This window comes from Lissotriton vulgaris, chromosome 3_1 (genome assembly GCF_964263255.1).
Source record: "Lissotriton vulgaris chromosome 3_1, aLisVul1.2, whole genome shotgun sequence".
In the NCBI taxonomy this organism is placed as follows: Eukaryota; Metazoa; Chordata; class Amphibia; order Caudata; family Salamandridae; genus Lissotriton; species Lissotriton vulgaris.
The window spans coordinates 1,234,769,967-1,234,797,897 of NC_141689.1; the positions used below are offsets into that span (position 1 = coordinate 1,234,769,967).

The following is a 27,931-nucleotide window of genomic DNA, read 5'->3' on the forward strand; positions in this document are numbered from 1 at the left end:
ATGCTGAAAATCTGCAGCCATTTGTTTTAGTATATTCATAAATGTTTTAGGCTTCCTCACAGTATATTATCTAAGCTGCTAAGAATGAAGTATCGTGTTTATGTCTATTGTTTTTTAAGTTTAAATTGAGCAACAAAATGGCACATGTTTGGATTGATAAAGGCAGTGTCACTGCTGAAACAAGTCTTTCGTGAGTTTCTGTTTTCGGGGAGTTTGATTCATTAAATGGTTATATTCCCCTGACTTCGAGTACCTGCTCTCTCTCATATTGGGAGCTTTGAGAGGTATTTTTGGAATATTTAGCGCCTGCGGCTGCGCTGATCTCCGTGCACCAACGATTTGGCAGCACGCTAGCATACCGCAATCCTTTTCCTTGAGCTAAATATGTATTTGACGGTACTGCATACTAGATTTGGGTTAAACATAAATTACTATATATGTATTTTTGTATGTGCTCCAAGGTACCTGGGCGAGGGGTGAACTTTTCAGTGCTTATGACTATTGATGAGTAGCTGATGGAAGAAAATTGACAATTCTCAAGAACTAAGCAAGGGGTGGAAAAAGTATGGCTGGTCGTGTTTGTGCAGCTTCAGAGTACGCGGTTTACATAAGAGCAAAACTCTTACATCACTCCTCCACAAAAATATGAACGCAATTAGTATTTAAAAGCTTTATTGTCTTTTCAAAAGTTACTTTTTACAGAGGAATAGTACTTCAGTGCTTATCATTTAGAAAAATCATACCTATGAACCATTTACAATGATTGCTAATTTTTTGTTTTTCAAGTCAATTTCAATTACGCGGAAAGATTTATAACTAAACTAAGTCCTGGTCTCCATTTTTGGTTGAGAGATTGTCTGATCTTCTAGAATATTTCTCAAACCACATCCTTGAAGTTGTAGGTCCTCAAAGGAAGGAAGTGAATGCTAACTTAGGCATTTCCTAGCTAAGAGACCTGATGAAATAGAGAAACTGCCAATGTGATACATTGCAAAAAGTGTGTTTAAACTTCCACAAATTGTTTTATGCATCTAACCTATCTGTATTCCAGACATATGGCTAGACTGTATCATATAGAGGAGCACAAGTTTTGGATTTAAAAAGAAATTGTGCATAACTTCCATTTCTGGACGGCATCAACACAGACATGTAACTGAGAAGACTGTAATGCATCTTGGACAAGAGACTTGGGATTCAGGACATGCAGATCATATTACTTAAAGGCTGTGCCACTAAGGTCATAAAAATATTGTAAATGTGCCTGTGAGAATGAGAATAGGCCTCATGGACAAGTTGTGGCATTAACCTAAGGATGGAGGGAAGGCGTACATCAAGCTTGCCAGGTACACTGGATAGAGCACAAAATATGATGCATTGAAAAACACTAATTGTCCTGAATACCTGCAATGCCAATGCACCTTTGAGTTAACACAGACTACCTACTCAGGCTCCTCCCTTCTCTATTTGAATGCATGCAATATGACTGGATAATTTACCAAATTATGCCTGCAAATTTCAGTATGAATTTCAATAGTTTGTAACATGCACTATTAAGTTATGTTTGTGAGCATACTAGACTTTTCTTTACACTTTCATGAAACACAAGTGACTGTGTCGTGCATCACATTCATTACCCTGAGTGAATGGATTATGCTTCTTCTGAACCAAAAAAGCTTGGCCTACTAAAAAGCTTGTAGATACAAAGCAAAGATATTCACCCACCAAAACCAGAGGCCACAAAAGGTAGCCACTTATGTGGGCCAAAATTGTCAAACTAAATCATATAAAACCTGACAGACAATAATGTACATTGTGAACAGACAAACAAGCCAATGTCTGTTAATGCACATAAAGCAAGAATTAAAAATCACAATTAAAGTGGTCGCTTAAAAAAAAAGCATTCTGTGGCTGTTCGGAATATTTATACAGCGTACATTCAATTCCAAGTCATTCAACGCTATAGTTTGAAATACTTTAAATCTTCACATGGCAAGTCGTTCAGACACTGTGTATAATAAAAATGCAAATGAAAATAGAGGTTTTTTTAACATACATTACAAATCACTTCATTTTTATAATCAGTAGCGCCATTTGACAAAATGTTTTGTACCCTCGTAAACACAAATAAAATATAAAAGACTGACCCACTAAATGAACTAAAAACAGATTTATAAATAAACAGTTTCAATGTGCTGTGGGGGAAAAAAAAAATCAGAATTTCAATTACATTTTCTTAAAGATTTACCAAACTACAGCATAACAGTAGGAATGGAAAAAAACAAAAACTAAACAGCACCTCTTTTTATCTTTGCCTCTCCTATGTTCCTCACACAAATGGGTTTACAATAAAAAAGGCAAGGGCAAAAGTGATCTATTCAAAGCTATTGGCAAATACTGTATTCCAAGGGACTGCAATTGAGCAGTAGATTACCATTTGCCATTAATCTACTTACTTCTCACAAGGAAACATAATTAACACATCTTACAGCTCTATCTGAACTTCTGACAGGGCACGTTGATTTGATAAACTTGTTGTCTCTAAATAAAAACAAGGATATCACGTAGCGGATACAGAGTAACTAGAATAGTAGTTTTAGCAGAAATATTCTCAATGATGTTCACAGGAGCACTGCCGTTCCAATCCATAGACAAACTGAGCACTTAAGGTCAGATGTGTACTCTTAAAGACATCCACACTGCCATGTTTAAACGTTGGCGAAGAATCCTGTGGATTATTAAAAGAAAGTTCCAGAGGGGTGATGCTGATTTTGCAAAGGTTCACTACATTTCTGGATTGTGTTCAATATTCTCTCCAGTGAGTCAAGTGCAGGAAATTACTACTACTAACATTTTTTCGTTTTTCAGCTTTCCCTGTGAAAGGATCCTTGTGCCAATGTTGTATAATCGTTTTGGTTTAGCTACTTCTCTTGAGGGAACTTCTTATGCCGCGTCTACTCCTTTCTGTTGTACTGTTCAGTAAAACTAATGAGTAGCACAAACTTACAAAACACAGTCACATTATACTGTTGTTCTCTAAACTTAACTTTGTTACTTTTTAATAAAAACATGTTTAGCAGTTATAGTGGCTCGGTTTATAGACTGTTCCAGTTGTCACAATGTTGCTATTACAAATACAATATTTATTAAAGAATTATCTTCCCTCTCAACACAGTGGGAAGGATAAAAAAAAATGGAAACAGAAAAATATTAACAGGGTTTTGTGTTTTTCCTTACTTTTTTCTTTAAACTAAATAACATACATAGAGCCCTTCAACAAGTTTTCAACATCATGATATTTAACACAAAATTTAAGAGGGAGTATTTAAGTATACCCACTGAGCCTAGTTAAACCATTTTCTCTGTATTGCCAAGTCTTTTACTTAAACAAATGGCCACATAATCACAAACATTGCTGTCCGTTTCATAGAAAGCTCTGTGTAACAAATGTTTCACCACTGCTGCCAGCTAAAGTCATCATTTCTGCCAAAGACCAGGAAGAATCCGAGTATAGTTGCGAAGATTACTGTGTTTCCTGTCAGGACGAGACCACAGGCTCCCCAATCAATCTATGGAACAAATGGAAAATCTCAGATCCCTATTTTTAAAACACATTTTCAATATTCAAAACATATCAAATGCATTAAAATAACTGTTATACGTTTCATACTTAATACAAACACATTAATATTCATTAATATGAGATTGATAAAGATTTGTGGAAAACACCAGAGTTCAAACAATACATTAGTGAATACATACAATATTTAATTTCAGTAGTGCATATTACAATAATGCAAATAACTATGATCTAGCATAAATTGTGCTTCAAATGACCTTCTACACCTAGTGGCTGTTGCTTTCATATATGTTTTTTTCCAGTTTAAATTAACATCGGCCTGAACTAAATTCTATACAACCGGACCTCAAATGTTCTTGTAGCTGAATCCTGCCAATATGACAGCAATATTAACCTTGATATAGCAGTTGCCAGAAAAATAAAACTTGCCTTAATACATTTTACTGATGTTGCATCAAAAATCATAAGATGTACATTTGAGGGAATGTGTGGGTTTGTTACATGCAGGGACATTGGGAAGAGAAGTCCGAAAATAGACCCAAAATGATCAGACAGCAATGACTAAATGTCCACCTATTCCCTGTAAGACAGCCCAAGAGAGGCAGGCTAATGCAGCCATACATTATTGTCATTTGATGATAAACTTCTGAAAGTAAAGGGTGTCATTAAACGCCGACCCACTTCCTGTTCACTGACATCGGAGCCGTTTGATTGGCCCTCAATGCTTCAAATTTCCTTGCGCTCGTACTTTTTATGCCATACTATGAATATAGGCTGCATTTCCAACCAGAAGGTCCTCCACTCAGTTTCAGAATCAGTTTCCCTCTCACTAGGTTCATATCAGATAAACATGTCTTTTTAGGTCTCAACTAACTCGCCAGACCATTGGCTACCTTAGAAAGGGCTTAGAAGCTGCCCATTACTTAACATTGGTTGGCATTAATGTTGCTTTCTATTGCTGGCATCCTATTCATGGTTTGTGTGTGCTTTACAACGATCGCCTGAGTTTGCACCTCCTCTGGAGCACGGATGCTTTATTTGTGCCTGCTGATGTCCTTCTGCATTACAATGCACTATTTTTTTCTTTTCGTTTAGCACTCGTCAAGAGTGCATGTTTTGTTACTCACTGTTCCCATTTACTTTCCCCCTGGCCCACCGTCCATTGTCCTATACCCAACCCCTCTCGTATGTTGTCTGCATCCTGTCTCAGACTGCCTTGCCTCTAATCCACTACACCGTTTTTAGGTCGAGCCTGTCAATGCGCTTGCGCATTGAGCTTGCGAGAGATATTGGGGCTTAACCAGAGCTTAACCATCGGGCGATTTGATGCTGTGCCCGTGAAAAGCAAGCTCAATACGCAAGCGCATTAACCTAAAAAGCTCGTGCACATCAAAGCCACCAGCCTCCCTCCCACAGGCATCTCCCAGCGTGCGCTCTGCCTCAGGCATTTCTCCTCCCCCAATTTATTCACTGCCGGCCGTACTTTCACTTTGACGGCCGCCAGGCCGTCTCTCGCGTTTCTCCTCCACCCTCCCAGTGTACTTTTCTTTAAAGTTCTCTTTATTGTTTTCATGCTTTTACCCGTGGCTACTTCCACCCATTTTCATTCCCCTTTTGCTTCACGTTATAAGCCCTCCCCCCACCTTCCAAATGCACACAGCCCCTGCAGCAGTCGTCTTTTGACCCGTCAATGCTTTTTAATTCAATATATCAATGTTGCCCTGGCCCTCTGCGCTTCCATTTTTTTCAGTTTCTTTATATTTGGGTTAAGTCAGTAATCTCCATTTACAGATGATGCAGATTAACGCATGGGTTAACTCAGTTTAGAGTAGTTTGTTAACCTTTCTTTACTGTAAGCGGCTAGTATACGCAGTTTGCTAGACACAACATGTCTTTTAAGCATTACGGATGCAACTGCTGTTCCATGCCGAAAGATACAACCGCCTCGTGCATTAAGACGTCAGGCAACAGACATCTCTAGCAAGGTAGGAAACGCCGCAATCATTTCAATATGGGTGATCAGTAATCTCCACCTACAGATGGCAAAGATTCAAGCATGGGTTAACTCAGTTTGGACGAGTTTGTTATCCCTCCTTTACTTTCAGCGGCTAGTATACGCAGTACACGCAACAAATCTTTTAAGCATTACAAATGTTTCTTCCTTTAACTTCGTATTCAAAAATATCAAATATCACGAGTTACTTTTTCCTGCCTCATTTAGAGTATTGAAGAAAGGAAATTTGAAAAGAATGAGCGAAAAATTATTTTGAAAGAGGAACGCAAACTCTGCACCAGAGGAAAATGCTTTCCGTGAAACACACACAGATAGGTATGTAAAGTGGGACGTCACTCTTTCCGAGCAAGAAAAAAGGCCACCTCATGACTCACTTTCAATTTTCGCCCAATGGATGGGTTTCAATAAAATTGCACAAACTAAAACACGCGGGGCTCAGTAGCAGCTTTCTATTGGGCTCATGTCAGCTTTGTTTAGACAGGATGAAACTAGAGAGGCAATTAATCGCGTCAGACATAACCATCAATTGCTCTGGGTCGCTGGAGTCCTGGCTAATAAACAACTTGGGGTCATTAGAGTGCACCATGACGGGAAACACTGGTTTATGGGAGCTAAGTGTTTCTGGCAAGCTAATTCACTTCAAAGGGTATCCATAGTCCAGTCATTTTCGACTTGCAAGCTCCCCGGTGAGAGGATTTCATAAAACTGACCTAGTGTAGGCTGGAAAACTGAATTCGCCAAAGCGTTAAACACGTTAAGACGTGAGCAAAAGCAGTGTTTTGGGCAGATATATTAGGAGTTTTAAAGAAGTGCACAATACATTTTATTTAGATTTATTTTTTCTTTCCTTCCAATGGCTGTTGTCTGAAGTCGTTTGGTGTTTTTTCGAAGAGACAGGTAAGTGCTTTCGAAATGGCAATAACGTACTTGAGCCCTTTTGTAATCCAGTGTTCTTGTTTTGGACTTTAATGTCTTCAGTGTACCTCCAAAAATATAATCTGGTGTGACTTTTTGGGTGGTTATAATGCACTGCTTTTCAGTTATCACACACACAAAGAGAGTCCTGTATTACAGCCAGATAGACACCACACAAAAAGAACTGTGTGTATTGTCTACAACAAGGACTCCCCACTTTGTGAAGTTGGCCCAAATGATGACAAAAGGGCGGTACAGTGTGCGTAACTGATGGGAATTTTTTCACACAGATACAAGTCCTGCTGTATGCTATATACGCTTTATAGAATACACAACTAACAGGTTGAAACAAACAGAATAGTTGATCAATATTTTTTAGACCCACAGTTATTCTGGATAATTGCAGTTCGACACTGGATTTTTTTTTTCATCACTAGTTAGTGTTTGCTTATGCTTGGTGTGTTTCACAGTTTTAATAATCTGCTGTCGAGTTTGGTGTGGGTAGGATGTACAAAGGTCATGTTCTGCTTCTGTAAGTCGTTTTTATAACTTCACAGCATGTTCATCAATTTGTTAGCATTTTAAAGCAGCTGTGTACCCGTGTATTGTAAGCGGATGTTCTTGTAATTGTTTTAACATGTACCCCAAGGACTTGAAGAAATACATGTAAGACAAAAATGTATTACAATTATTTTTGTGGGGTGTAGCTACTGTATTAGAACGCTAGACCATGTTTGGTTCGAGGTTTTTGACCCAACTAATGGATATAATTTAAGTGCCTATTTAAACCTGTCCTTGCTATTCCAGAGTTCATGGATGTTTAAAGGAGGCACTGTTCTTGTTCTGAAATGGCTTGTATCCAAAAAAAGCAACATTCCAGGTAGTTAAAGGTGTATCCTCGACCTGTCCCCGTTTTCCACCTTTGGTTCTAACTTAATTGTTTGTACCATGTCCACCTCCTGCTTGTTCTGTGTGTTCCATCTCTTTATTTCTGTCTCACTCTCTCCTGCCCCTTCACTGTCTTGGCCTCTCCACTCTTCCTCTATTTCTGTCTCACTCTCTCCTGCCCCTTCACTGTCTTGGCCTCTCCACTCTTCCTCTATTTCCGTCTCACTCTCTCCTACCCCTTCACTGTCTTGGCCCCTCCACTCTTCCTCTATTTCTGTCTCACTCTCTCCTGCCCCTTCACTGTCTTGGCCTCTCCACTCTTCCTCTATTTCCGTCTCACTCTCTCCTGCCCCTTCACTGTCTTGCTTCTGTTTATTGTATTTGCACAAATCTAATATCTTGGTCTATTCCTTTTCAACAATCAGGCATTTTTGTTTATTAGGTGTTTATGTTTTGGATTGGTTTATTTATAGGCACTTTCTATCTATCTATCTATCTATCTATCTATCTATCTATCTATCTATCGCCCTCACTCTATCTATCGCCCTCACTCTATCTATCGCCCTCACTCTATCTATCTATCGCCCTCACTCTATCTATCTATCGCCCTCACTCGATCTATCGCCCTCACTCGATCTATCTATAGCCCTCACTCAGCACCACCACTCAGCGCCACCACAGCATCAATCTGTGCAACCATTCAACAACAACTGGTTCAAATATGTTCTCTCAATGTCTCAAACTTTATTACAAATATCACAAAAAGATGTTAATATTTAACTTCTGTTCTTGGATTTTTGTCACAATAAAACACACTTAACACAATCTTCTCAAAAGTTATTTACAAAAGTTTAAGCTATTGCCATTATAAATTACAATAACTTTTATTTAAGTATTAATTATTTAAAAAAATTAAGCCATTGTTATTTGTAATAGCAATATATCTAAGTCACGTAAATACAACACATATTGCATTACAAATGCTATAGGTGTCACATTTGCGAAAGTTAGAACTATTGGCATTGTAAATGACAAAGCTATTAATTTAGCTATTTTCAAAACCAACACAGAAATAAAAAAATTGTCATTTACAATACCAATAGCTCAAACTTTTCTAATGCAAGACCTATTGCATTGCAAATGCTTGTTTTAATAAAGTGCATTGGCACGGACTACGTCATAGCGCTTAAAAAATGGCACTAGATTTGAAGGAGTTATAATGTTTTTTTTCTAAATTATTTTTAGCGGTGCTCCCGCAAAGCATGGCTACAATCACTGGTAAAGCCAATAGGTGCCAAAGGCAAGACCCAGTGTCTTTGACAGTGCTTGCTGTTGAATTTTTCCTCACCCAATTATCTCTTATTGTAAGGTTTATTGTTTAAATTAAATTGAATATTATTTTGTGGAGGCGGATGGGGTTTACCTGAAGATACCTGCAGAAAAAGAAAATGCTGTGCTGGCAGTGCTGACTGAGACCCCACCCCCTGACACTCACCCCTCTTCTGAGGATTGGTCTTCACTTTTAGAATAAGTATCAGGACGGTGGCCCAGCAAGCCAGCGAGATACAGTGAACACATTAAGATTCTCTTCAACACCACAAAGCAGATTCACCAGGTCCCTCAATACTCTCTCCGACCTAGAGATGAAGATGGAATCAGTGTGTCATCTCCACATTGTTAGACCAAGGAATTCTCATCTTAACTGCTAGCCCCTGCAAAACCCAATATAGAAACCTGTGAAAGGCAATTACAGTCAGTTTTGCACAGACTTTCAAGCAGTTAATGCTGTGGTCCTCACTGCTTTTCCGGTTATTATCATTCTGAACTTGTAAAGCATGCAGCTACCCAAGAATGGGTCTCCCGGCGCTGGACATAGGTGTCAAACAGAGCCGCAACGGCAGCTAACAACAACCCTGTGGAATAGAAACAATCAGGCATGATGGCTAAAAAGCAGTGTCTTAAGATTCTTACGGAAGATAGTCAGGGAATGACAATTCCTAAGAGAGACCGGGAGAGAATTCCAGAGTTTCAGGCCTAGGTAGGAAAACGAGCGGCCCTTCATGCGAGCAAGGCGAAACCTAGGCACGGCGAACAGTGAGAGGCTAGATGATCTCAACTGCCGGGTGGGCACATACGATTTCACTAAGCCTTGAATGTAAGAAGGAACCAAGCCTTGTCTGGCCTGGAACATATAGCATAAGGCCTTAATTTTAATATGCTTGTCGACCCTGAGCCAATGTAGTTTATGAAGCAACTGTGAAACTGAAACATACCTAGGCAGCCAGAAAAGAAGGCGAGCAGCTGCGTTCTGAATGATCTGTAAGCAACGGATCGAAAATTTGTCTGCGCCCAGGTATAGTACTTTGCTTTAGTCCAATCCGGATGTCACCAACGCCTGCATCACTGTTCTCTGGGTGGCCGGAGGGATTAGCCAGAGGATCTTCTTGAGCCATTTGAGAAAAGAGAAACAGGTGGCCGTGACCTTAGACAACTGAGGCTTAAGGGAGAAGTTTTTGTCAATGATAAAGCCGAGATTCTTAACCTTAGTTACTGGGTTAGGTAGTGGCTCAAAGAATTCAGCCAATGATTGGCTCCCCAAAGTTTTGGGTTATTTCCCAGAACCAGGACCTCAGTTTTATTGCCATTAAGCCTCAGTGCATTTCTGTTCATCCAGATGGAGACATTTTTCAGACCAAGCTAGACTAAAGAGGGATCTTGATGCTGGGCAGCTGAGAATGAGAATATGATCTCAGTACCATCAGCATATGAGAAGAGCGGGAGTCAGACTTCTCGATTACGTCTGCCAAAAGACTAACGTAAATGCTGAAGAGCAGTGGGCTCAGAATGGATCCCTGAGGAACACCAGAGGTCAGATCTAAATTCTGGGATCTTATGTTGGTCTAGGTGCGAACTTTTAAAAAGGAGGTCACCCGCCTTAAGGCCAAGCCTTCTTTTCTGTCTATCAGAACGGGATGCAACACTGTATCAAATACCACACTTATGAGTCAAGCAGGAGGAGAACGGCTGTACCGCAAGAATCGAGCGGTTGTCTAAGACATTCTGTGACCCCAGGTAGAGCGCATTCAGTACTATGCCCAGCCCTAAGCCCGGACTGTGACAGGTGGTGCCACTTGCGGGTCGCTCCAAATGAGGAGAGTTGGGCATTTACATGCCTTTCCAGGATCTTAGAATAAAGGGCGATTGAACAAAACTTTGACTAATTTAGAGGGTCAAGATTACCCTTCTTTAATAAGGGGAGGATAAGAGCATGTTCCCAGTTCAGAGGTACGTACCCTGCACTCAAAGAGGTGTTAAGGAGATGAAGAATGACAGTTAGGGCAGCGTCGTCTAAATCGTCCCAAATACTGCAACTACCATGTCCTGTAATACATCCACTGCTTTATATGTCACTGTTGTTGGTTTGTGCCACGCTTTCACTTCTATCCCAATACAATCTAATATCCACTTTCTGTTTGAATTTATATTTACGGGCCAACAAGCAACTCAGGCAAGGTTCAAGGGTACACAGAGCCACCTGTATGTTCATAGGCCTGAAACATCTCGACTCTAAACTTTGCAAGGAGGTCTGCTCTTATCCAGAATGTAGATGACCTGCTGGTTGCCTCGGATACATTGGATCATACCATTCTGTATACCTTGTACCTGAATTAACAAAAGAAAAGACAGAATGTGTTACAGGAGGAGCTCCAATTTTGTCTCCCACATGTACATTACCTAGATCATGGTATTTCTACAGGGCGAAAGCATCTGTACACTGATTCGGTCAAGGTTAACCTCAAGATCCCTCATCCAACTACTATAGCCCAAATGCACACCATCACAAGTATTGCTGGTTATCACGATAATGGATTTCAGGGTATGTGGAGTTAGTCAGCCATCTACAAAACGTCATTAATACAAAGGATACTTCTCAATTACCACCCTGGTCCAAGAATGTAGAGCAAGTCCTCACTTCTTTGAAGACTTACTGGTTTCTACCCTGCACTGGGACTGCCAAACAATTCAAAGCCCTTCTTATTGTTAGATCATGAAAATGAGGGGTGATCAATAAGTATTCTGTGTGATACATATCTGGGAAATGTTGAATATGTAGCTGATACCTCACAATGTATAGCAACTGTTACTTTCTCTGGCCTTCTTGTACGCTACAGGTGTACTCTTGTTAGTGGAACGAATACTGATGAGACTGTTAAAGTGACAATCCATTTGTTTGAAAACGTAATAAAGTTTTCAGAAAAAATGAGGGGTGATGGGGGTTGCCCTTGGGTTCTTGGCTCAAGCATGTGGCGACAAGAACACACACTGCATTTTAGTCTTCTGCTTTGGAAGCTACGGCAGCTGGACTGTCTCGATGTTTACAAGCTGTCAGCTGCAGGACACTTGATTGAAGTTCCTGAAAATATTGTGTTGTGCTCTCCTCTTGAAGTGGCTATTCCCCAATCTTTGGACATACTTTTGCTCACCATTAACATGCAACACTTATACATGTTATGTAGTCAAAGTATAAAATAAGTTATTGTCTGCCTCTGAAATTACTATTACATGATACCCATTATTGAACCCTGTGTGTTTGTTCCTCACTTTACAGGAGGGGAAGCTCTTGAATGTTTGATTACTACCGTCTTTGTTGCCCAACCACACATTGACTTGAAAGATAGTAATTACTCTTACAAACTGTAAAGTGGTTTACTATGCAGATTGGTCCCATCGCAGAAATGAAGAAGGAAAGTTGTGCAGGACTATGCAGTTTTTTCACACGCATACACTGCCCAGGAAGCAAAAGGAATTGCATTTAGTAGATTCTGTATTCTTTCTTCAAAGACAACTGTCACTATCAACACAGATTCTATGTACCCCTTTGGTTACGGTCATGATTTTGGACAACCATACCTTCAAACAATGTTCGTCACAACATCAGGCACAAAAATAAACAAGCATTGTCATAGCCAATAGGTCTTGCCTCTAGGACCTTATGTGTTTTGCTAGAGGTGTTCAGAAGTTTGGTAAAATATGCAATTTAACATAAAGGGATATGAAGAAGGAAACCAGGAAAGTGTGATGGGGAAGGGAGGGAGAAGCAAAGGGAAGAGAGAGTGAGACAAAGAAAAGGCAGATGGCGAGAAGAAGCGAGTAGAGGGATAAATATAAAATGGGTTTGGTAAATATAGAAAAATAATTTAGTGGTCGCAAACCCCTTCATAGGAGAGGGAAAGGTAAGGGAGAGGGTTGATGTGGGGTTTTATCAGAGCTGCTGAATTTGGTACTAGGGAACCAGGACCGAATCTTGGCGTCAGCTCAACAGCCTGTGGTTCTCGGCAAATTCCTTAATCTCCCAATGCCTAAAAATAAAAAGTGAATGTGGCCTTGTGTAATGTAACTGGTACTCATGCAAAGTGCTCCAAAACCTTTGTGTCGAGTTTGTGCTTTATAAAGCTACAAAAAACTAGAAAGCTTAAAAAAATAAAAAACCAGAAGTTATTGATAACTTCTTTCCTGTGACTCTTGCACATTTTCTTACACTGCTACGTTCGTGGAGCTCGTTAGCTCCGATTCTTTACTGGTGTGAGTGCCTAACAGTGCTTACAAAGAACCACTTCGGGTGGACTTCGTCCACGCGGGGGGGGGGTTACAACAAGCTTTCAACTTGTTTTCTCGAAGCCCATAAACTCCGAGATTGGCAGCTGGATGAGGTGGCTATACCTTTCCAGCGCCATGTACCCTTAGCCATAGCCGGACCCTGTAGCCCGTCATGGCACTACACCACCAAGGTATGCCTCTGTCACACTGCTGAGTGTGGCCAGAGTACTGTTAAGAGGAGGGAGGGGGAGCTTCCTTTGAAGGAAGTGCCAGAGGTGCAACTAGAGCCAAATTTGGGGTGTAGGTCTAATTCTTCCAGCAATAGGCAGAGTGGAGATGTAGGGTCTCTAAGAAGGTGCAAAAACAGAACAAAGCCTCGTTAGCAAGTGAATGGTCTTTTAAAGACCTGTGAAGTACCTGGGCGCGTCTGGCAGCTCAAAAACTGTCTGTGTGTGTGTCCTGGAAGCTGTCTCAGTCCAGGCACACACACGAGGGGGGAAGGGGACGGTATGCTGAAGCCCGTTGAGCCTAAAGGGCGTTGCGCGCCTAGGAAACGCAATAAATTAACTGGAGGGGGTGAGGGGGTGTTACCTTTTATTATCCTACACTCCGCAAGGAGAACAGACCAGCTTCTCTAAATAATCCCCAGCAGAGCAGAACTCGCGCTTCTCTATCAAATGAAACTCTTTTTGATTGCAATCAACAATGTAACATGCATTTTTTTTCTTTTCCTTTTTTAGGAAAACACATTTTAGGTTGCATTTTGTCCGAGCGAAAGCTGTTGCCAGAACTTTTACATGAAGTAGGTCTTGATGTTTTAATTCACAGTTGTCAAGTGTGGTTTTTATGAGGATTTTTGCAGCAATCCAGCATAGAGGAAGGGAAGAAGAAGCTTGGAGTGATTCAAAGAGGCCCTCTCCTAGAGCAGCGCATGCGCGCTGAGCTAGGCTCAACCTAAAAATGAGGTATAAGTTTTGGAGCAGAGAAGTGAGTGAGACATTGGTCTGGCTCCTCTGTTTCAGCTTTTCTGTTTAAACCCCCTATGGTGGAAAAACGGTTATACTGTACTGGCATCAGAGAGTCAGCGGTATCAGTGAGTACGGCAGTTCTTTACCAATGCTGCCGAGACAGACTCAGAAGGTGCATAAACACAAACAGAGATACTGTCATTGAGAGGAGTATCACAACTGGAAAATACAGCAATGATCAATGGAACATTAAAGAGAAACAGCAAGCCCTGGAGAACTGCTCACGGCGAAACAACATTCATCTGAAACTTGTACTTCGAGGAGCAGAAGTGAAAGATATTGAAAACTATGTTCAAAGTTTATTCGGAGCCTTCTTAGGGCTGATGATGCTGAACAAATATAAATAGACGGAACCCACACAAAAGGCACTGAAGAAATGCACCATCCAACAATGTACATCAATTTCAATAAAAAGACTGCGTTCTGAATGCCGTCAGATGTAATGTTGACTTTACTTTTTATGGTCACAAAATACTATTCTTTTGGGATCTTTCACATATTAATCTTCAAAAAAGGAGAACCTTGTGACAATCACTGCTTTTTTGTGAGCCAAGAAGACACCATACAAATGGAGTCAGCATTTTAGCTTATCTTCCCGAAGGACTGACTAAATTAGTGCTTGGTTGCCATGGAGGGCCTTACAGAGTGCTCATGCAACAATGCTGGGTGTGATCAGGGAAGGAGATAAGTGGTGCATGAATTGCTCCAGATGGCTATGACACAAGTAACTTCAAATTGATTGCTGGGGGTCTCTCACCGCTGCCAACACTTGCACACATCGTTTGGGGAGAACTTTTTCCTGGTACCTTAAACACCGCAGCTCCCTGCTTCCTGCTCCTGGGGCCGGTCTCCCTCCGCAAGCCTCCTGACATCGGGCGCGGCCGCAGTGAGGGGAGGGACTACAGGTCCCAGAAGCCCAAGCAGCAGGAAGCCGCCTACGCCCAGTCCACGCCCGGAGGCGCTTAAAATCAGAGGGGAGCCTTGACAGAGCGGGTCTCACCGCTGCCAACACTTGCACACATCGTTTGGGGAGAACTTTTTCCTGGTACCTTAAAAGCCGCAGCTCCCTGCTTCCCGCTCCTGGGGGCGGTCTACCCCCGCTGCCACAAGCCTCCTGACATCGGGCGCGGCCGCAGTGAGGGGAGGGACTACAGGTCCCAGAAGCCCAAGCAGCAGGAAGCCGCCTACGCCCAGTCCACGCCCGGAGGCGCTTAAAATCAGAGGGGAGCCTTGACAGAGCGGGTCTCACCGCTGCCAACACTTGAACACATCGTTTGGGGAGAACTTTTTCCTGGTACCTTAAAAGCCGCAGCTCCCTGCTTCCCGCTCCTGGGGCCAGTCTCCCTCCGCCGCCGCAAGCCTCCTGACATCGGGCGCGGCCGCAGTGAGGGGTGGGGGGGGGGGGGGCGTGGGGGAGGGGACTACAGGTCCCAGCAGCCCAAGCGGCAGGAAGCCGCCTACGCCTAGTCCGCGCCTGGAGGCGCTTAAAATCAGAGGGGAGCCTCGGGACTCACCCGGGCGACGCCGGGCTAAGCCCGGGCAAAGGGCGGGCCGCCTGTGGCCGTCTGGGGCAGGGCAACCCTCCTTGGCTGGGTGCTAGGACTTTGACTGCTGAGAGCTCCGAACTTATGGTAATTTACTGGGCCTTGAGGGTTTCGTTAAAGTGACTCCTTGCTTGGACATTTGCTTCCCGGTGTATAGTGATACATTGCTTGTGGCACTAATCGCACTCCTCACTATTGTGGCCATAATCAAGTTAAATTGAAAATTTTGGTGACTGACTTCTTTACTGAGAAATATCGGTAAAAATATCCCTGCGCAGTCCCGTCCCAGCACTAGGCAGAAAGTAGCTACAACTACCCTTCTTCCAAATTTGACTGCCATATATAAAATGTTGCAAAAGACCATAGGGGTAGTTGCTACAGCTATAGAAAACACAGAGAGGCGTCTCTCTCTCTCCCTATTGGTATGCCCCCACCCTTACAATCTGTAAATACATCTTCAGCTTTGGCAAACTCTTTTGACTCGATGCTTATGACATCGTATGTTGGGCTTCCAGGTGCCCAGAATCATGAGATTCCCGTTATACAGCATAATTTTCTTCCTGAACCTTCCCCTTTGCCTAGCAGACTTTCTTTAACACCTACAATGTTGCCGCCGAATGCAAGTGCAAAGCCCCCTCTTTTAATTGATGATTCTGTAGAGCAGGAGGGAAGTGATGTCCCTTTAACCCCTGATCTTGTATTATCAGACAGGTCAAATACTGAAAGTCCGCCTGCAAGAACCAGAGGGCAAAAAACTAAAAGCAAACAAAATCACATCAATAAAGATCTCCCTGCAAATAAATATACGGAGAAGGGTAGCCGTATCCATCGAAAAGTGGTACCAAATTCAAATGGTCGAAAGGGGAAAAAGGGTGAGGGTCAGACAATTGATGTTGATGCCCAGCTTAGTGTGGGTAAGATTGAGGTTGGTGACTAGGGTTTCTGGGGAAGAATGGAGACTCCGTTATAAAAATTACTGGGGCCTATCTGTCTGAAAATTACTAATATTGAAACTAGGGTAGGCATTATTGAGGAACAAATGACTAAAATCACCCATCCGACTCAGACAACTTACGCTAAGATACTGGCGCCTCCGTCTGTACCCACCTTGAGTGGGGTTTTGACCAACCATGTACAACATAAAACTAGGGGGGGGCAAGGATAAACCAGAACCTACACGTTCGGGGGGTAACGGTGCAAATAGCCAAGCAGACCAAATAGCCTTAAATAATCGATGGTGAAAGTTTGGAAAGACGAGACAAATCACTAAAGGAGAATAGTGTAGCTCCATCGATAGGCAATGGGAAACCAAGGGAGATTTCCACTGAACAGATGAAAGGTCCACGTATCCCAGAAAACCCTAAGGTTAATGATATACCACCAGTTATAAATTTACCGCCAGAATGTGGAGCATATGTCGCAGTCCTTTGCAATGTACCTAAACTGCGGGAAGGCCAATTAGAAACATACGAAACTCTCAAAAATAAAACCCTTTACTGGTTAACAAAAAATTGTGGTTTCCCAATAATAGGTGCAGAACAGATAATACTTACACAAAGTGTGGGATGGATAGGCCCTACACCAAAAATATTTGATGGCGACTGCGTAATAATTAATTTTAGGTCGCCAAACTGGGCACACAAAACTTTACTTACTGCCCCCCCTCATGTTGGGATTTTAATACAACATTATAGCCACTGGGTTATTTTTATAGACATTTGTTGGTAAATGATTTGGTCACTAACCACATTGCTTATCATTCCAATATTAATTCGCTGCCCCAATCAGTAGCCCGTCCCATGCGATTCTCTATTCCATTGTATAACAGATTCCAGTCCTTGAGCTGGATGGAGGATAACGATTGACAAAAAAATCTAGAGGGGGTATCCCCAAAAGACGAGCCAGGGCAGAGGGTAACTCATAGATTAACTAGAAGGGGAAATGGAATAAGTAATACTCGACCCTTAGACAAAGACCCCAATATGGTGCATATATGTACTGATAACAGTGAGAGTGGTAATCACATCATCATAAATCCTGCCGAGTTTCCAGAGAATGTGGCTGTGACCATAAATGTAAATGCTAGCCAAGGAATACAAACTGGAATACAGGAGGGGTACACACTTACAACATGGAATATTGAAGGTCTTGGTAAAAAAATTAGATACACCCGTTGGCAGGATTTTATCACTTGTGGCAACAACTTTATTTGTATACAAGAAACCTGGAGTATAGACCATGTTGTAGTGGAGGGTTATACATCCCATTGTTTAAATGCTATACCCTCCCCAAAAGGAAGAGCTAAGGGTGGACTGCTGTTGCTCATATCAAACAAATTAATTGGGTTTAAAATTATTAGTTACTCATCTATTGGTAACCATAGCCAAGTGCTGAGACTTGAGCTCCCAAAGGGCAAGGACTTGGTTGTAATCAATCATTACAACAATAATTTCACTAATGATAGGGGATCACTATTAGATTCACTAGAAAAGGAGATAGACAGGGCCCTGACACTCTCCAGTAAACTTGCAATCATTTTGTGGGCTGGTGATTTTAATATTCAAGTTTGCCCAGCAAATACAAACTAATTCATGCGGATTTATGAAGGCCGACAATACTACAGTTGGGAATGATGATGATTTGTTACACTTTCCACATTGTAGATACGGTTTGATCCTAAATATGTTAATGGCAAAGTTTGATCTTGTTTTGTTAGACTGTTCCATGAAAAAGGGTCACATTAAATGCCCAACTTTTACTGGGAGAAATAGGAACAGTAACATAGACCATATTTTAATTTCGAAAAAGAGTTTCTATACTGACCTTTGGATATCAGAACAGGTGGTTAGTGACCGCAACAGTATCTCCATAGTACTATTAGAATGGGGTAACAAATTAACTAATACCGAGGACCGCATTTCCGATATCCTCCCTGTCAGGCCCAATGGGATGAGAATTAAGTGGGATGGAGTAGACCCACCAAAGGTCCAAATGGAAGTGGTCACTAAATGTAGAAAAGCTATTGACTACTGCCTTAGCGAAGAGGTCCTCCCGGACATCCTGCTAACTACATTTTCTGACATAAATAGTGTAATTAAGAGTGTACTAACCAGAAATACCAAAGGGCAGAAAAAGGCTGGTACGAGGTGGTTTGACTCCAAATGTACCCAGGCATTACCATAAGTTGAAATTGGCACTGGGGACTAAGCCCCGTAACCAATTGCACGTCCATGAGCTGCGAATTGACTATAAGCAAGCTGTATTGGCACATAAAAATGAGTTGCGAGTAGACACCTGGGACAAATTAAGCTTGGCAGCCAATACTAATAATAGTAAACTTTTGGGGGAAACTGTAAATAGTCCTTTTTAAAAAGATAATTGTACTCCTGAATTGACGTCCTATGTAAACTGCACAGAATGGATCGAACACTTTTCTAATATTTTTAACCCGGATAGGGTGTTTTTAATCAATTTTTTTAATGATGATTTTACATGGCCCACATTACCAATGTTAATTGATGTTGAAGAGGTGCAGGAAGGGCTAGTAAATAGCAAAGGGGGTAAGGCACCAGGACCGGACGGTGTCCCGATTGATTTATATAAGGATGCAATGGATTTATGGGCCCCGATCCTTACAAGGATTTTTAATACTGCAGCCTTGGGGAATTTCCCAACATCCTGGGCCCAATCATTAATTGTCCCACTTTATAAAAAGAGTTCTCGTTCTGAAGCCTGTAATTACCGTCCAATATCGCTATTGGACTCATCCATAAAGGTGATGAGTAGGGTGCTTCTAAAAAGACTGGAAACATGGGCCTCAGATTATAACATTTTAACCCCAGTCCAGTATGGATTCAGGAAGGGCCTAGGCACCCTCGAACAATGTGTGAATTTGGACCTACTCATTAATAAATACAAAGTAGCGAAAGGGGGTAATTTGTTTTTATGTTTCGCCGACTTAAGCAGTGCGTTTGATTTAGTGGATCACTCTCTTCTTTGGACGGTACTGCTTGAATCTGGGACCCCAAAAGAGAGTGTTCTTTTTAGCATAGGTATACAAGAGACTATCCTGCAGTGCTCGATATGGGCCAACTGGCGAACCAACCCCCTTTTTTGCTGTGAGAAGAGGCTTTAGGCAAGGGTGCGTTTTGGTCCCTCTTATTTTCCCTTTTTACTAACCAAATAGCTACGGTATTAAATAATATGTCTGCAGAAGCACCAATAATAGATAATAAGGTTGTGTCGGTATTGTTATATGCCGATGATGCTGTTTTAATTTCCCGTACCCAGTTAGGCCTTCAACGGCTCATTGATGAATTTACTGATTTTATCAAGGGCAGGAAACTTTTAATTAATAAATCTAAAGCATATACCATGATATGTGGGAAGAAAACAAAGTCACTAAGGCCCTTTTTCTTGGATGGCTCTGAAATACAAGCTGTTAAAACCTTCTGTTATTTAGGTATCACCTTTGAAGGAAATGGCAATTGGACTGGTGAGCAAGAAAATATTAGATATAAGGTGACCAGGAACACTTTTGTTTTGCTGCCAAACTAGGGGACCGTAGAATAAAGGACATGGTGACCATATACAACGCAAGATGTGTTTCCTAAGCTCTGTATGGAGCTGGATTATGGGTCACTCCTCTGCAGTCCAACTTCAAACAGACGAAAATAGTTTCCTCAAACGGTTGTTGAGTGCTCCGGCCTCAGCTTCCACTGATTTAATTTATCAAGAAACTGGCCTCAATTATATATCAGATTTGGCTGCATTACGCCCCCTACTTTTATGGCGCTCCATTTGGTCTAAGAGCGAAATCGAGTTCACACAGTCCATAATTAGAGATTGCTTAAAGCTGGATTATTGTTCCCGCATACCATGGCTAAGTTGTATTACCCGTTGGTATAGCTTATTATTTGATTTTAATATTTCTAAGGAGTCTGAATATGTAATACCTTTTTCCAAGAAAGAGATAAAAGACTCGTTTCTGTTTTATAAGAGGGAGGAGCGAGTTAAATTAATTAGGACTCAAAAAACATTTGTCTTTTATAGGCAACTTGAACTTAGAAGTGGGCTCCAGGCATACTTGGTTGATGTGTCACGATCTTCAGATCGATTTGTATTAACACGCCTTAGGTTGGGAATAGCCCACCATCTCGTAGCGTTCCCCGTAATGGGGGAAAGCTCTACCGAGAAGTGCCCTTGTGATAATATTTCAAAACAGAGCTGCTGCCATTTCTTACTTTTTTGTAAATTTTATCTATTTTTAAGAACATTTTATCTAAAGCCTATCCTTTAAAATATAAAATTCGATCAACAGTAAATGCTATGAAATTATTATGTTCTTTTGAGAGCCCAGATATGTTTTTATGTTGCACATTTTTCAATGAAATGTAGAGCTGCTAGGAAATCGATAATACTGTGAAACTCTGTTTTTATATGGCTAATTTGCACTTATGCATATGTCACTTTATAGTAGAATGGGAGCACCCTTATGTACTGTAAAGTCTACTGTTTATTATGCCTTAAAACTATAATGAAATGCAGAGCTGCTAGATAATAGATAGTATTGTGAAATATTAATCTAAACTGTAATTTTGCACTTATGCATACGTCACTTTAAAGAGAATTTGCATAGTCCACTGAGTACTGTATAGGGAATTAGATATAGCGATAGCGATTTTGCATATCTGGACTTTTGCATATGATATTTTTTAGCACAGCACACTTTAATATAAAACATTAGTACATGGTTTATTTAGGTTATTACTGAATTCTGTAAAAAAAAATGTTTTTGAAGTATTTATTAGTTGAAGTTATAATAGTGTGTTTTCATTTTAGTACTAGATTATCATGAAGTTCGGTCCGTGAAATAATTTTCTAACAATTCTATAGGAAGAGGAGCATAATACACTTCTGTTTAGGACTATTATTTAGAAAGAAGAGTAATAACATTTTAACCTTGTATTTTCTTTTATAATGTTCAGCTTATGTGGTTGTGTAGTACAAACCGAATAAAGCTTTTTGAACTTAAACTTGATAGCTGGGGGTCATTGTTGAAGGTATGCGGGTTGTTTTTTTGTTTTTTAATGGGGAATAGTTGGTCTAGGAAGTTTCATGCACTGCGACGGGCAATTAAATTCTACCCCTAAGCAATAGCCATAATAATAATAAACAAAAGAATACAAAAAAGTCACATAGCATGACTATCTTCCCCCCCCCCCTACTAAAGACGAGGGAGATTAAGTTAATTTTGTGCAATGCCAGAGGTCTTACCACTCCTTCAAAGAGGGTATCGGTGCTACCCTATGAGGGGGTTCAGGAACACACCTGTTTTCTACAATAAACTCATTTACTGAAACCCTTTCGCCTCTGGGTTGGAAAAAAATAGCTATGGGAGTATTCTTCTTGCGTCGCATGCTGGATCTTCAGGGTAGGAAGTGATGGTAGTTTGGGGGCAATGCCTTGTGGTGAATGGTGTCTTAAGGTGCAAACTGATATCTATCAGTGTACGCACAAGATGCTGGTCAGGCACCCTTTTCTAGAACAACAGAAGAAACTTTTGTCAATTGGATCTGATCCTCTAGTTTTAGGGCCGACTGGAATTTAGTCATTTATGGGAGGAAAGATCAGAAAAGTATGGTGAAAAATCTACAATGTCGAAAGAGGATCGCAATGGCTCGCTGAAGTGTTTTTCCTGGATAACTGGATATAACGCCATCCGTTTTAAATGGAATGCGTTACTTACCTGTAACTGCAGTTATCCAGTATTGGTAACTTTCATAGATTCACATGCCTGAATCATTCCCCATCGTCGGGATGGGAGTCCCCGGTACATAAATAATGTCTCATTAGACATATATAGTAATAGGCCAAGGGCCTCACATTAGTAACACATCCATGTCCTTTTGTAAAAAGGATAAACTTCGGAGAAGAGCCAATCAGCTATCACCACCCTTTGGAACCTTCCTGGAAGGAACTCTAGTCCCTCAGATTTTTGTAAGCACAGTGCTGAGTAGGTGTATTACTGAGAGAACTAAGGTGAGCCCTTCCAGGGGAGGTGGGTGGGTTGCATGTGAATCTATGAAGGATAACAATACTGGATAACTGCTGTTACTGTTACAGGTAAGTAACGCATTCCTTATCCAGTATTAGGGTATCTTTCATAGATTCACATGCCTGAATCAGAGTAGTAGGCAATGATAAGCACATTTCCTATGGAACAGTATCACAAATTCACCAGATAATAACATATCAATGTGAAACATAGAAAGTGCAAAAATGCAATTAAAGAGAATAGTAAGGAACACAAAAGAGAAATGTGCGTATGTACGAGAGGATGGTGGGATGAAGAGAAAGGCTCACTTCTAATTAAATAGAGGACGGAGCACTGCTTGTCCCACTGCTGCATCCTTCATGAGTTCTGTATCCAAGCTGTAATGCTTGGAAAATGTATGCGGCGTCTTCCATGTTGCAATCTGCAGAGGTCTTTAATGGGCACTCCTGCAAAGAGCGCCATGGAGGTCGAAATCACCCTGGTGGAATGGGCTCGATCCTTGGAACGCAGGGGTTGCCCCGCTTGCTGGTGACAAAAAGTAATAGCTGCAGAGATCCACTGAGAGATACTTCATTTAGTGAGTGGAAGACCTTTCCTAAGTCGACTGTAAGCCACAAAGAGTTGGTTGGATTTGCGAAATGTCTTTGTTCTGTCAATGTAAAATTTAAGGCAGCATTTAAGATCCGGAGAATGTACAGTTCTTTCTGCTGTCGTTTGAGGATTTGGAAAAAAGGATCGTAAGACTATAGGCTCATTGAGATGAAAGTCTGACGGGACCTTGGGCACAAATCTAGGATTTGATCGTAGTATAACCTTGTTGTGTTTGAACTGAAGGAAAGGGTCTTGAATTGAAAAAGCATGAAGCTCACTTACTCGCCTTGCTGAGGTAAGGGCTAGAAGGAGTCCAGTTTTACAGGAAAGATACTTCAGATCAGCTCTGTGTATAGGCCAGTGCTTTAAATGGAAAAAAATAAGTGCAGGTACTCACCAAATTGAGACGCAGACTAGGGGGTGGGGCTTTGGGGGGCAGGGCTTTGGGGGTGGGGCTTTGGGGGCGCAAAGGGATCCGGCCAGGGGCACACATTTAGTGTGATTGAGATTTAATTGGTGTGCAGATGTGCATAATGATATGAAAGCATTTCTTGTATATTTTGATTATTCATTTCCCTTATACGTACAAAGGGTACATTTAAAATTAAAGTGGGCTTCTCATGGTGCAACACGTAGATCACATATGACTTGCACAAGATATTTTTCTTAACATCTTTTGGAAAAGTTTAACTATGGTTAACCCTCTTATCTCATTGCCACTTAGCAGACATCACCCAGCCCCTCCTATGCAGCAGCGCTTTGCCTCAAAGCTCCTTACCTACTATAAAGTTTGATTCCCTCTTTCTGGAGTCGGGCAAGTTGCTGAAAGCTTGAGCTAGGATGCCTGGGTCTAGTTCTGTTCCAGGTTCTCTTGCATCCTCAAGCCAAAAATAAACTGAACTGCGATAGTGCATGTGCCTGCTAACCAAGCTCTAATCTCATGTGCAAAGAATTAAGACAAAATAGTGACCTCAATTGCAATACAGGAGAGAAAGAAAGATGAAGCCATCTAGAGACTGAATTACACAATGTGATTGCAGAAATTCTGGAATTAATCCCAGCTTCCCCACCTGACCAAATTGTGAGATAGCAGACAAATATTTTATCTCACCAAGCCTCCATTTTCTTTGTTAGCACCTATGATAGTATATTCAAATGCACAAGATACAGATGTGTGTGGTGCAATCAAATGTTGTGTTAGATTTAATACACTATAATGTCGCTTTTATTCATGAAATGCAAATAGACCATATACGATTTAGACCTGAATAGGGATTTGTTTCCTAGATCACTAATTGCATCAGTGGGAGCACAAACTCCTCTCAATGCTGTAATATAAGCTTATGCACCAAGGTGAAATGCTTCCACATGAAACAAATACACTTTTATTTCAATAGTAATGTTTTCAGGGCTCAACTTATGTATGAGTTTTTAAGGCCAAGCCAGACTTCCTAATTCGACTCTGACTGGGCTAGCCTTGTTAATTTGTTAGTTCACCCACCTCTACCCTTCCCAGATCCCCTCCGTTAACCCAAAACGACCTGTAAAAAACAAGATACAATTGTGTTGAGACACTGCTGATAAAGTAGATCTGCACTGAAGAGAGAGTGGCCTTGCACTAGCTACAAGCGCATCATTTCACATGAGCTTCATGGGCAGGGTGTGGTAATGCAGGGCTTATTTGGTTTCAAACTATATATCTGCAGTGCTGGACACTGCAGACAACACTCACTCATACAAGAACACGGACAGGGACATCAGTGCACACACCCAGGGCATTTAGTACATGTGTTTTAGAAGCACTTACATTATTTATTTTTGAAGTTTTATATAGCGCAAACTCGACCCAAAGGTAACAGAGCGCTTTACATGAGCACCACTTGCATTACAGATAGACACATTCAGTTTTAAGCACAGGGAGATTAAGTGATTTTTTCAGAATTATGGGATGCTTGAGTGTCCCGGCAAGATTCGAACCTGGTTCCTTTGCTTCATAGTTGGCCGCTCTAGCCATTAAGCCACACCCTCTCTCTGTTGCATTGTCGGTTCCACTGTCCTTCTCTATGTTGCTTCCATTCTCCCCCACTCCTGCTTGCTTTAAAAGAAAAAAACACTTTTGCATTTTTATTTTATTTTTAGTTACCAATCCAAATGCCTGCATAATTTTGTAGGCGAGCACATGCTGTGGCGGCACTTCTACAAAATCATACAAGGTGCCCCAATAACGTTTTTTTAAAAAACTTTTGCCACTTTGTGCTGCATCTGGGATGCTGCACTATGTGGCAAAAATTTTTTTGACATAACCAATAGGTCACTACAGTGGGGCCTATTTGGTTTGCCAATGCTAGTTACTACTTTTTTCTTAACATTGGCATAGCACATAAGACAAACTGTAATGTCATAAGCAGCATGTGAGTGTACAATGCATGTAAATAGCATTTGTGACTGTCATTGTTTATAAGCCTTGGTACATTGAATCCAGATCTGCAGATGTGGCCAAAGCTATTTTATATACAGTGTTCCCATATCTGTTAAGTGAGCCCCTGTCCTGGGACGACTTTTAGAAAGCCCTCATTCTGCAGCCAACAGCACAAAAACAATGTCACCCCATTCCAGCTCATTCTCCATTGCCATGCGCTTCACCTTCCAATGGGAGGAGCTGTTAAAAGGTCACTGTAGACACAAATGAAAGTCTATTGGGTAGCGAGAATAATGCAGAAGGCAATCCCGTGCAAAACACTGATAGGAAAGAGCAGTCACGTCTTCCCATAACTTGGAGGGCTTAGCTGCAGTGTATGATAGGATGACTAACACTTCACTCGCAACATAGCTGTATACGAACAACAACAAATACACGTATGGAGTGAATGGAAAACCACAATAATGCAACAAGAACACCCATTTGTGGTCCGCCATATGCAAAAAAACTCATGCACAACTTGAAAGTACCTGGGAAATACATCTGGAAGCCTGCAAACCATTGTGACAAGGCCCAGCAATTACTGAAACTCACAAATAGTTAACTACAATTTACAAACGCTAAGTAAAGATGTGTTCCAAGCACAGTGCTTGTACATATGCCTAGCCCATTATTAAGCTTCACTTAAGAGTTGGGGCACAGTTAGCTAAAGCAAGTTGCCCAGAATCACACAATGAGCTTAAATGGTGAACATCAAGTTATTCTGTTCGCACAGCCAGCAACTCGGCGACCAGCCTTCATCTCTACTCAATATCAAACAGCTTTCACAGTAAGAGGAGGGAATGATCTTACTCTGTGTAGGCGTAACACCAAAAATACACAATGTGCACACATAGCCAGCATTCCTTAGCATCCTCTAGGGCATACACACTACAGGTGAAATAGTATTGTATGCATTCTAAAACCAAAACATTCCACTTACTCAAAATTAGACTATCAGCGTATATTTGTTTCAGGAAAAAAAGATAATTACTTTTGAATGAGACATTTCCTGTCTGTTAACAGAAGAAGAATCCCGGCATAATTAGCTGCTGCCCACATTGCTAAACCTTGATTCCCAGGGCTGAGCTACAGCGTCACTGTCACCACCTTCCTGCTGCTGTACTCGGCTATGCCAGCAGGAAGCCTTCGCTTCCAAGAGTCAGGAGATATGCCTGTTAGCAGGCCCTGCCCGAACACCTACTGGGCTATTGTCTCAACAGAGCCTGAGTGGACTTCCTACCAGCTCAGAATGAATACCGCGGGCTGCCGCTCAATTAGCACATTTCAAGGAGAGATTAGCACTCGATCCCAGTGCTTCACTGAAAAGGTCCCACTCATCAGCTGTGAGGTGCTCATTTTTGTTTAATGTCAATTCCACGGTACTTGATTTACGGCCCCATGAGTACCGGTACTCTCTTTTGGACAAATAGAAGTTCCGGTACTTAAGCGCCACAAATTTAGAAGTGCCGGTACTCAGTACCGGTGAGTACCGGCCCATTTAAAGCACTGGTATAGGCTCAAAAGGGTGTTTCATAAGCTGAGCAAGAGCTGTGTTGAGTTGCCAAGTGGGAGGTAAACACTTTACAGGAGGGAATGTCCTGAAGAGGCCTTTAAAAACAGTTTAATCAACCTTTTAGACCAAAGAGAAGGGCCTGCAGAGGATCATCTGAATCGGGATATAGCTACCAGGTGAACCTTAATGAAGACGTGAGCAAGACCTGAATTCGCCAGGTGGAGAAGGTAAGGCAATATTTGTTCCGGAGAAGATGAAAGAGGGTGTATCTCCTTTGACTTGCACCAGATGCAGAACCTCTTCCATTTTAAGGAATATGTTTGGTTAGTACTGTCGGCTCGAGCCTGAGCCAGAACTGCCCTGCAGTCCGGAGGAATGTCTAGGCCATGGAATTCTCTGAACTCAGGAGCCAAGCCAATTATTTGAGCGATGCTGGATCCGGATGTTGGACTTGTTGCTGGCTCATTGGAGGAGAGAGGGAAACGGTTTCAATGGGATCGGCGGTTCCTGGGAGAGAAGATGAAGCTCTGTGAACCAATGTTGGCGCAGCCATGCTGGAGCGATCAAGATCAGCGTGCAAGGTTCCGCTTTCAACTTCCTGAGGACCCTGGGAAACAGGGGAATTGGAGGAAAAGCGTATGCAAAGACGTTGAACCATGCTATCGAAAAGGCATTCCCTAGAGATCCCTTTTGGGGACACCAGTTTGCGAAGTGTTGGCATTTGGCGTTCTGCTTGGTAGCGAAT

General features: G+C 41.6%; 1 protein-coding gene across 1 annotated transcript in view; it reads right to left on the bottom strand.

Annotated features, from left to right (window-relative positions):
* Window positions 1-655: 655 nt before the first annotated feature.
* Window positions 656-27,931, bottom strand: part of LEPROTL1 (leptin receptor overlapping transcript like 1) — a 65,391-nt gene continuing 38,115 nt past the window's right edge. The window contains exon 4 of the mRNA XM_086961699.1: window positions 656-3,566. Within this exon, the coding sequence (XP_086817825.1) occupies window positions 3,450-3,566 (117 nt within the window). The 3' untranslated portion in view covers window positions 656-3,449. The remainder of the gene's footprint in view (window positions 3,567-27,931) is intronic.